Consider the following 11,436-nt stretch of genomic DNA (forward strand, 5'->3'; position numbering starts at 1 on the left):
CCTCCCATCCTTCCCCGCGCGCTGCGCCTGCCGGGACTTGGAGTTCTCGGCGGGGGGACTCGCTTTCCCGAGATGCTCCGGGGCGGCGGCGGCGAGGGGCGGGGCCTGGCTGTGGGGCTCCTCCGGGAGGGAGGAGGGAGCGGCGGAGTCGGGCGGCACCGGCGGGCGGGCGGGCGAGGAGGAGGAGGGTCTCCCGGCGGCGGCGGCGGCAGCGGCGGGTCTCTGGGAGGGTCTTGGCGGCTTGGGGGGCGCTGGCGGGTTCCCGAGCCCCGCGGCCGTCGCGGGCACCGGCGGGGCGGAGAGGCGGCCGGCTGGCTGGCTGGGCAGGGGGCCGGCTATGGCGGAGCCCAGCCCTGAAGGTAAAGGGGGCCTCGCAGACCCACACTTGGGGGGGGGACGCCGCCACGCCGAGGATGTGGGGGGGGGGCTTGTGCTTCTCAACCAGCTTCTGTGGGGGCGCCCCTCCCAAGGAAAAAATAATATTTAAATTTTTTTTTTGGGTTGGGGGGGGGAGAGGCTGCGGAGACCCCCAGTTGTGGGGCTGGGAGCGTCTTCGCGTGGGGAGAACGACGCGGATTTCGGGGGGCTGGAGTTGCGAGGGGGGGAAGGGGTCGAGTGGGTTTGTTGTGGGGGGGGAGAGGAGAAGTGGGCGCCCCTCCCGGGAGATTAGGGGGCGAGGGGAGGTTGGGGGGCTGGCGTTGGGTTGGTGTGTGGGGGGGGGAGTTAGGGGGGCGGGAAGGAAGATTGCTTGTTGTGGGGGGGGCAAAGTGGACGCCCCTCCTCGGAGGGAAAAGAGGCCGCGAGATTTTTTTGGGGGGCTGTTCTGGAGTTGTGGGGGGCGAGGGTGTGCGCTTGTGGGGGGGAGCAAAGAAGAGGCAAAGTCCGTCGGTGGAAAGGGGTCACCGGTTTGGGGGGGGGGCAGGTGGTGTCAGAGCAGAGAGAGCCAGGTCGGTGGGGAGGGGAGACTTAGGGGGGGGGAGAGAGGAGAGGAAGAGAGTTGGTTATGGGGGGGCAGCGACCCTTTTTTCCCTTGCTGGGGGTGGGTAAGATGGAGGCAGCGTCGTGGAGTGGGGGGGGCTGTTGTGTTTGGGAGCGGCTGGGAAGAACCAGGTGAAAGGGGAGCGAGTTGGAAGTGGGGGGGGGGGAGAGAAAGAGGAGGGAGTCGGACCGGAGAGAAAACCGGAGTGGGGGGGGGGAAGCGAGGAAGAAAGTTGGGAGGGGGAGGGGAGGCACGTGGAGGAGGGGCGGCGGGGGGGGGCTGTTGGGTGCGGGGGGGAGAGTAATGAGGAAATGAGGCTTCCAAAGGGGGGTGTCTGTTGGAGGGCATTAAGGAATTGGGGGGCCCTGGGGGTCTCAGATCAGGAGGGAGGAGACAAGCGCCCTGTGTGTCTGGGGGGTGCGCGCTCCAGCTTCCCCCTTTCCGCTTCCCTGTAGAAATGGCGGGGTGTCTTGTCTGTCTAGGTCTGATCTTGGATGTTATGGGGGGGTAGACACTTCCGTGTCTTGAGTGTATATTTTTATTTGGGGGGGAGAGGTATAAACCTAAATATATTTTGGAGTGGAAATTTGGGGAAGGGTTCAAAGCAGGAGGGGGTGGGGGGACTTCACTGTGTGGCCTTTTCCTCTGAAGGATGTAGGGAAGCCCCCCCTCTCCAAAATAAGGGGTCCGGGAGGTTCTGTCAGGGCTCTCTGGCACCCCGCAGCCATCTCCCTTGACTTGCCTCCGGGTGGGGGAATCCCTGTGCCTTCATTCCGGGGGAGAAAGTAGGATTTTTTCCTCGCTTTGTGCTGGTCTGTGTGGAGTTGTTGCATGTCTCCCTTCCTGGACCCCCCTCGACTGACCCCCTTCCCGGTTCTTGTTTTCCAGATCCGCCTCCAAACCTCAAACCGGAGACACAGGTAAAAAAACCCCCACAAAATACAAAAGCCTCTATTTGATGGTTGATTCCCCCTCTGCCCCCCCAAAAAACCCCTACCTCAAACTTGGGCCCCATTCCACTCTGTAATAAAAAATCCCATTTGTTTCCGTGGGGTGGCTCCGTTCTTCTGGGGGACGCCCTCCTCTTCCTCCCGCTGCCTTTTTATCCCTGCTCCCTAGGAGGAGGCCAAAAGTCTTTCCGAAAGGTTGCAACATCCTTTTTGCATGTGCTTCCCCCCCACTTGGCAAAAGAGAGAGAGAGAGAGAGAGAAAGCAAAGGATATTCTGTGGGTGACTGAAAATGCTCTTTTCCCCCTCTCTCCCTCCCCTCCCCCCCATATTTAACCCTTTGCACTCTTCGCATGTCCTGGGAGAGACCTGACTTGCATTTCTAGCTGTGGGAGCCTGTGGTTTTTTTTGGGGGGGGGGGGCGGGAACAGGATGTTACTGCTCAGTTCTCTCTAGAAATAACTCCCCTTTTCTTATTATCGCCCGTTGTGGGGTATGTGTGATGCGGTTGTGAAGGAGCCTAGAGATTTGTGGGTGGCCGGTAGAAGGGGGGGCTACCTCTGTCTGCATTAACACCTCCCCTCCCCACTTCCTCTCTCCCCCAGTCTCACCAGCCTCCGGAGAAGCGAAGGCGAACTATTGAGGATTTCAACAAGTTCTGCAGTTTCGTCCTAGCCTACGCTGGCTACATCCCTTCCTCTAAGGAGGTTAGTTTGGGGTTTTTCCCCCTAGCGAGAATCCTGCCCCCCCCAACTCCACTTTTATCCTACTGGCTTATTAAGTGAACAAATATGCGTCCGCTCAGTTTCAAAGCATGCAGTTTAATATTTTTCTGGTGTGTATGTGTGTGTCGGGGTACAGGGGTTGTCCTAGCACCTTCCCAGAAGCAAGCTTCGTGATCTGTTGTTAAATCCAAACCGGGCTCCTTGAAGTTCTAAAAAGGTGCATTTGGGATTGTTCCAAACCTTCCTTTCCCGTTCGCTTCTAAGCCCTTGGCCTCCTGCACTCTCGGCATTGTCTCCACGCAGTCTTGTCGCCAGAGCCCCTTGGAAGCTGCGGCAAATGCCCGCGGGAACTACGAGGCCCAGAATGCCCTGCAGCCTGGCCATTTTGCTGGGAGGCCTGGGCGTGTTGCATGCTGGGAAGTGTAGGCTTCTGTTCTGGAAGCGAGGGGGCGGACATGTCCTGGCTTGTTATGCGGCACGGCTCGGGAGGCTTCCCCGAAGTGCATGCTGGGAATTGTAGTTGCTCTTTCCTGCTACGGACCTGCCCTTCCTGGGACTCCGCTTGACCCTGCTCACAAGGGCTTAGGGCTAAAGAAGGCTCCCGAGCCTCGTCAACCCAGCCTGTCCCCCCCACACCAGGGATTTATTGAACTTCCATATCAGATGGGCTACCCTACCTCTTGTTTTAGGAGTTAGGCATTGGCTTATGGGTGTTGCTTGTTGCAAACACGAGACATTTGCTGCTTCAGCTGTCAGGGTACTCTGCGCTCCCTTTTTAAAATTCCCTTTCTACCAGTTGGTCTCTCTCTAGGCAGGGTTTGTTCTCATACTCAGTGGGACTTTTGCACAAGGGGAACAAATTTTTCGAGCTGCTGGGAACGTGGATTCTAACCAGGAGCTCTGCTGTCGCTTAAAAGGAAGTTGATAAAAGTGCACATAATAAAGATGTACCCTCTCAGTATATAAAAGGATCTAGTGACTTCTGTTTCAGTGTATCTGAAGTGTGCATGCACATGAAAGCTCATACCAATAACAAACTTAGCTGGTCTCTAAGATGCTACTGGAAGGAATTTTTTTTATAATAAAGATGAATATCGTTTATTTTCAACTTTCGCCAGCTAGTCAAGTAGCAGCTTACTAAGGCTTACTTACTCACTTGTCCATTTTTTTTGCAAGACATTTTTATTTTTCTTGTTCCCTCTCTTTCGATTTCTCTCATTGCCACCTTCTTGTCTGTCTCTTCATGTTGCTTTCCCTCCATTTCTTTCAGCTAGAAAATTTTCTAGGGCAAGGGGCTCCCAAACTTTTCTTTTCCCTGCAGACCACGGAGCAGCTTACTAATTTTTCTGCCGGCTGTAGCGCTCGTGATTTTTCAACCGTATTTTTATTTCTTCTTTCTGTTTCTGACGTACTGCATCTTAATGCGCTCTTTAGAATTCAAACTGCAATATAAAACATGTTATAAATAAAAGAAGCCATTAAGAAGAGTTAGAAATCAATATGAATATTTAAATGCGATGGATGTGGCACCTCCTGGCTTCAGCCCACAACTCCACAAAACACTGCAGACCGTTGCTCTGGAGAGAGGGAAAGGAAGCTGCCTTTATCCCGAGTTATAACATTGGTCCATCTCAGGGGTGGATCTACTATAAATTTGATGAAGAGAGGGGCCCCAGAAGCGACTTTTCTCCACGTTGCTTAAATGTTTCGCGTCCAGTAGACCCAGTTTGAGTCGCATGACTCAAATGGATTAATTTTTTTGTTGCATCTATTTCCAAATTTTGTTCCATCAATTTCCGGGGACGCGGGTGGCGCTGTGGGTTAAACCACAGAGCCTAGGGACTTGCCGATCAGAAGGTCAGCAGTTCGAATCCCCGCAACGGGGGGAGCTCCCGTTGCTCGGTCCCTGCTCCTGCCAACCTAGCAGTTCGAAAGCAGCTCAAAGTGCAAGTAGATAAATAGGTACCGCTCCGGCGGGAAGGTAAACGGCGTTTCTGTGCCCTGCTCTGGTTTGCCAGAAGCGGCTTAGTCATGCTGGCCACATGACCCGGACTTGGCCAGTAAAGCGAGATGAGCGCCGCAACCCCAGAGTCGGCCACGACTGGACCTAATGGTCAGGGGTCCCTTTACCTATTTCCACAATCCCAACGTTTGGCAGCCAGTAGCCCAGATGCTGCGAAGGTGCGTTGATCTTTTATGGAACAGCCCCATTGAAGAAGCTAACACTGGTTACCCAGACCCTGTTGCTGGTTGCAAAGGGACCCCCATGGCAGTTCAAGATTCAGGGCCCCCAGAGTGTAGGTCACTGGTCAGTCCAGTTCAGTATTGTCTACACTGGCGGCCAGCCGTGGCTCTCCAGGGTTTCAGGCAGGAAGACTCTCATAGAGATAGAGGGACCTTCTGCATGCAGAGCAAGTGGTCTACCCTGGGCTGTGGCCGCTCCCTGGATTTGGTGGTTTGTATGCAGTGCTGGCTGCGGAGATGTTTGGGAGGCGGGGAAGCTTAGCGTACCCCCTGCTTCCTAGGAAACCTGACGTTCTTTGGCTTGTGTTGTTTAAGACGCTCCTACACAGGTTAGCACAGAAGTTCCTTTTTATACAGTGGTATCTCGGGTTAAGTACTTAAATTCATTCCGGAGCTCCGTTCTTAACCTGAAACTGTTCTTAACCTGAAGCACCACTTTAGCTAATGGGGCCTCCCGCTGCCGATTTCTGTTCTCATCCTGAAGCAAAGTTCTTAACCCGAGGTACTACTTCTGGGTTAGCGGAGTCTGTAACCTGAAGCGTCTGTAACCCGAGGTACCACTATATTTTATTGTATGAAGAGCATTGTTCAGAATAATGGCTTGCACGACCCTCTGAGGAAGGTAATAATGCAATAAAATTCAAAACCGTAGCCACTGATTGCACATTTATTCAAAATCCAATTAAAGCTGTTTAGTTTAATTAATTCTGCAAAACAGATGAACTCGATCCATTGAACCATAGAATTGTAGAGCTGAGGGTTATCTAGTCCAGCCCCCTTAAACGCAGGAATCTTTTGCCCATTGCAAGGGCACGAACCCACAGCCCTAAGTTCCTCACGGAACTCTAGCCCAATAGTTGCCATTAATCTGATTTGAAATGATTTTAGAATGTTGTATCATTTTACTGTTGTTAGCCGCTTCCTGAGCCTGGCTTCGGCTGGGGGGGCAGGATATAAATAAAATATTATTATTATTACTATTATTATTATTATTATTATTATTATTATTATTATTATTAGTCTCATGTTCTACTGGCTGAGCTATCCACAGGAACCACAAAGGAGCTATCAGTTGATATCATCTTTTCAAAGCCTGGTAGTTATTACGCATTATCAAAGTCTTTCCTGCATTGCAGAGCGTAGGACTAAATGACTCTTGTGGTCTCTTCCAATTCTGCAATTCTATTTACACCACCTGCTACAACCCTTGCCTCTCAGATCTCCCCCCAGGAACCCCACTGCCCCCTTGAATCCCACTCCTCTGGGAAGAAAGAGCAGAGGAGAGTCCTGGGCACCCGGGAAAAGTACAGTGGTGCCCTGCAAGACGAATGCCTCGCAAGACGGAAAACTCGCTAGACAAAAGAGTTTTCCGCTTTGGAGGTGCTTCGCAAAACGAATTTCCTATGGGCTTGCTTCGCAAGACGACAATGTCTTGCGAGTTCCTGCTGGTTTTTTCCCCCTCCCCCCCCTTTCTCTAAGCCGCTAAGCCGCTTATCAGCTGATCCGATCAGCAGATAAGCCGCTAAAAGCGCTAATCCGTCAATGGGCTTGCTTCGCAAGACGAAAACTAGACGAAGAGAATCACAGAACGAGGCACCACTGTAGCCTGAGGAATTAATCTCTTTCCTCTGCCCTCCCCAAACCCCACAGGAAAATGACTGGACGCCCTCCGGCTCGAACTCCCCCATCCGCCCAGAGAGCGTGGTGGACAGCGACGGCTGGGAGTCGACGCACTCGGACCTGCACACGATCGAGACCTTCGTCAAGAAGGCCAAGTCTTCGAAGAAGAAGGCGGCCTTCCGCCGCCTCAAGTCCGACAGCTCTCTGCTGGAGAAGATGAAGCTCAAGGACTCCCTGTTTGACTTGGACCCCGTCGGCAAGCAGCAGCAGCCGCCGCTGGCGGGGCCGAAGGGGGCCCTGGACAAGAAGAAGGACAAGCGGAATCGGAAGTCCGCCCTGGACGCGGGCGGAGGAGCCAAGCGGAACCGGGGCGGCGGCGGCGGAGACCCGGTGGGGGAGAAGCGCTCTCGCATCAAAAAGAGCAAGAAGCGGAAGTTGAAAAAGGCCGAGCGCAGCGAGAAGAAGCCCAAGGCTTCCCTGAGCGAGACGGACTCTGAGGAGGAAGAGGGGGCGGCCGTGGCGCCTCGGCGGCCCGGAGGGGAGGAGGGTTCGGCCACGGCGCTGGTCTCTGTGCAGGCTCCGCCGGAGCTCTTGGCCGCCAGCTTCCCCATTAAGCTTGAGGACACGGAAGGGAAAGGGGGGATCAGTACGGAGACCAGCCAGGATGGGGAAGGCAGCTCCAGCGAAGGCGAGATGAGGGTCATGGATGAGGACATCATGGTGGAATCAGGTGAGGAGGCGGAAGGGGCACGGGCAACGCAACTTAATGCACAGCGTTACATGGGCGTAGAAGCAAGGGGCACATTATTAGTTGCGTTTATATCCCGACTTTTTCTCCCAAGTTCCTCAAGGTTCATGGTTTGCCCAACCTCCTGTTAATCCCCACAGCCCTGTGAGGTAGGTGAAGCTGAGATTTGAACCCTGATCTCCCAGGTCCTTTTCCAGCACGCTAACCTCGGCACCACGTATGTCGCCAGGTAATGCTTCCCCCTGCGTTCTTGGAAGTTTCGTCTGGTCACACGGCCAGCTGATTTTCACGTTTCCGCCAGGCTGCCCTCTGGGATCGATAGCCAGTGGCAGGCTTGTCCTCTGTCATCAAACACCTCCAGCTTGTTTTTTGAATTTAAAGTATTTGCTTTACATAAAAAGCCCCTTAAATTTTCAAAGGAGTGGGGTGATTTGTTTTGTTTTTGATTAACTGTACCATATCAGGCTCTTCTCCCCATCTCCGCACACATTTTCCCCACCCAACAAGTGGGGCCCGGAGTATAATAGTGCTTGTTTTAATTTAGCAAAAGCTTTTTAAGAAGTCAAGCGAGAGTTGGAGCTGGATTGTGCTTCGCTTCTCACATTCGTTGGATCACCCGCCGCCCCAGAGAACCTTCCTGATTCCCCGGGGTGTGTTGACCTCACACAAAGCAGTGAGATCTCTGGAAGATTAAGAGCGTAACAAATGACCGACCTGTGAGAGCTGTAGTTGAACTACACCAGGGAGGGCCTTGGCGGATCAGTTCAAGGTCCACCTCTTCCAGTATTTCTCGCCAGCATGCTAGCAAGCATTGACGTTGTTTTGGCTTTCTCCAGAATCCCCAGGGATACAACCCTGGCCTTGGTTTTGTTAAGCATCTCTGAGGTTCCGCCTCGCTGGGACGCTCATTATTTTGCGCCCCTGTCTTTTAATCTGTTTTAAGCTGCTGTGAGGTGCCTTGGAGTCTTTCCAATGAAGAGGTGTTCAGGAATTTAATGAACTACAGCTCCCGCACAGGCCAATGAGAGGTGTAGGTCAAAACATCTGCTTGGGAAGGCTGCAATGTGCAGTTGGCCAGCGAGGCAGCAGGTCTCTGTGCATGCCCTTTCCTAACTGAGTGGGGTGAGTGGACTGGATTGGGCCAATGGTGTGTTTCCCAGGCTCAGGTTCAGATCTTGCACATAGGTAATAAACGCGGTTGCTGGCTGTCCTGATCTGGGATTTCCCCATCCCTCATATTATAGCAAACATCTCTGACGCTTTCAGCTCTGTGAGGGTGGATAGCTATGCAGCTATCCTGACTTAGGCAGGTAATTTGTCTTCCATATTTATCTTTTTGGTCATGGTTTTATTCCACTTCTAGGCAGGGTGTAAATGCCACGAATCAGCATTTACCACCCGTTCAGCCTTTGATTCTCAGTTTTCACCATGCACTGTCTGCCAATCCACAAGCATATTATTCTTGTTGTTGTCTTATGGACTAGAAACTTAAAAACAAAACTTGAGGTTCTCGTGGTGATACATTTCAAGCCAGATAACCAAAACGTGTCTTGTGCGATTGTGGGTGAAATTTGTCCTCTCTGCCTCTGTTCCTCCAGGGGATGACTCTTGGGACCTCATCACTTGTTACTGCCAGAAGCCATTTGCGGGCCGCCCCATGATCGAGTGCAATCAGTGTGGCACCTGGATCCACCTCTCTTGCGCCAAGATCAAGAAGACCAACGTCCCCGACATCTTCTACTGTCAGAAGTGCAAGGAAGGTTCTCGCAAGCTGCCGCTGCTGCCGCCCCCGGCGGTTCCCAGCGCAACCGTCGCCGTTGCGTCCAGGGGAGGTGGGGAGCCCTAGCTCAGGAGGGAAGGACAGGCGGCTCTGTGCTGGGCTTCCATCCCAGAGGGGCAGAAAAGACTGGACAGGGTCGGGAGCCTGCTCTGGACTGGTATCCAAAAGGAGCCTCAGTTCCTTGGAGGCGGAAGACAGAGGTGCTTGGGGTATTTGCGGTGGTGGTAGTCCCAGCACCCGGGAGGCAGAGAGGCTGTGCCCCTCCAGGCAGATTCTGGCTGGCAATTGCAGGCCTCTCGCTTCAGACCCACTCCCCCTTTGGGGGCTTATCCTGACCCACCTCCACGTTCTCTGCGAAGGAGAATGGCATTCGGAGGCTGACACCGGTGGGCCGGAATGATGAAACTGAAAACCAGGAAGGTTCCTGTTTTCACTTGCTGGGATGCACATAGCGTTGGGGGAGAGGCAGAGAGAGGGCGCTAGGAAGTGGGGTAGAAGCACCTCTTCGTTTTTGTTTTAGCTCTTTCCCCCACCACCTATCCTCCCCTGCCCCAGTAAAGTTCACCTGTAAATAGACTGAATGCAAAAGGGTTTTTTTTCTGGCTTTGTTTATTTTCTCCCTCCCATCACGCCCCCAGTTGGAAGACTCTTCTTTATTTTCCTTTTAAAAAAAATGTTCTCTGGCATTTGTTTTAATGCCTCCAGATTCAGAGTTTGATGCCAACTGAGGGATACAGCCCAAGAAAGGAGGCTGGATAAAAAAAGTACTTTTTATTTTTTAAGTAAACCTTTACGGGGGTTGTTTTTTTCCTTTGGAGGGGGCCGGAGATTTTGTCCCCGTTGAAATTGAATAATATATATTTTAAATTCTGAGAGAGAGAATAGAAGGGTTTTGTTTACTCCCCCTCCCCAGTATTAACATCCCCAGGGATTGTGAGGGGGTGAACTTTGTCAGGAAAACCCTTGTGATTTTGCTGGCTTCAAAATAAAAAGGGACGACTTATTTGTGTTTTCTGACTGCTCCCATTGAGCATAAGGATGAGGCAGAGGTTCCAGAGAGCGAGACAAGAGTTTGGGTTTAATGAAGAATGGCAAGCCCACTTATTTTTAAAAATAAACATCAGAAACTCCCCATGCCAGGATTCCCAGTTCTCTCATAACTCCCTGTTCTGCTGCAAAACCCCATATTTTACCTGCTCCCCATTTCAGGTTAGCTGTTCTGATCAGTGGGGGTTTCTGGTTGGGTTCCCCCCCCCTCCAGCTCCCACCCTTTTTCGTTATAATATTTGAAACTGTGTACATGGCAGAGTTTTTGAATGTAAATAAAAGATGTGGACCCTTTTGCGTTTGTACAGAAGGCTGTGATCATCATTAATGTTCCTTCCTTATAAAACAAAGGCACTGCTTTGGGGATGAGAACAGAAATTGTGCTCCGGCAGCAGCAGGAGGCCCCATTAGCTAAAGTGGTGCTTCAGGTTAAGAACAGTTTCAGGTTAAGAACGGACCTCCGGAACGAATTAAGTACTTAACCCGAGGTACCACTGTAGTTGGTCAATGCTCTGAATGTGGTTGAACCTTTCTGGCCCATCGGCCACATTTGATGTTGGCCAATGCTCCGAGTGTCTTGTGCCATGGCCATGCGTACACACACACAACATGCACAGGTGGAGCCCTGCACACAGCATGCACCCACTTCTGTGCAATGGGCTGTGAATCAAGGTGTACTTGCTTCCAGTGTGACCATTCCAGTGTGACATTCACAGTGTGACCAGTGTGACCATAGAGCCAGTGTGGTGTAGTGGTTAAGAGCGGTAGTCACGTAATCTGGGTAACCGGGTTCGCGTCTCCGCTCCTCCACATGCAGCTGCTGGGTGACCTTGGGCCAGTCACACTTCTTTGAAGTCTCTCAGCCCCACTCACCTCACAGAGTGTTTGTTGTGGGGGAGGAAGGGAAAGGAGATTGTTAGCCGCTTTGAGACTCCTGAAGGGGAGTGAAAGGCGGGATATCAAATCCAAACTCTTCTTCTTCATTCTAGATTTCCATGCCAGCGCCTGCTTTGCATTGCTCAGGCCCAATTTCTGGCAGATCCATATAGGTCTGGGCGTATGCCCTGTTTGGAAGCCCTGCAGATCCACTGCCAGTCTCTGTGTAGACAGTCCTGAGTTAATTGTCTTGCTGCTGTGAAAGGCAGCTTTGCGTGTTCCTAAGTGCCCCTGCTGACATGGGTGGCGCTGTGGGTTAACCCACAGAGCCTAGGACTTGCCGATCGGAAGGTCAGTGGTTCGAATCCCTGCGACGGGGTGAGCTCCCGTTGCTCGGTCCCTGCTCCTGCCAACCTAGCAGTTCAAAAGCACGTCAAAGTACAAGTGGATAAATAGGTACCTCTCTGGC

At 52.5% G+C, this 11,436-nt stretch overlaps 1 protein-coding gene across 1 annotated transcript; it reads left to right on the forward strand.

The window, feature by feature from the left end:
• The first annotated feature begins 212 nt into the window (after positions 1-212).
• On the forward strand, positions 213-10,401 carry PHF23 (PHD finger protein 23). Its single transcript, XM_081168051.1, has 5 exons — positions 213-359; positions 1,868-1,899; positions 2,533-2,634; positions 6,547-7,246; positions 8,863-10,401. Exons 1-5 carry the CDS (start codon positions 338-340, stop codon positions 9,108-9,110), a joined length of 1,104 nt encoding a protein of 367 aa, XP_081024177.1. The 5' UTR covers positions 213-337; the 3' UTR covers positions 9,111-10,401.
• The last annotated feature ends 1,035 nt before the right edge of the window (positions 10,402-11,436 follow it).

The sequence above is a fragment of the Podarcis bocagei genome (genome assembly GCF_964188305.1).
Source record: "Podarcis bocagei genome assembly, chromosome: 13".
Classification (NCBI taxonomy): Eukaryota; Metazoa; Chordata; class Lepidosauria; order Squamata; family Lacertidae; genus Podarcis; species Podarcis bocagei.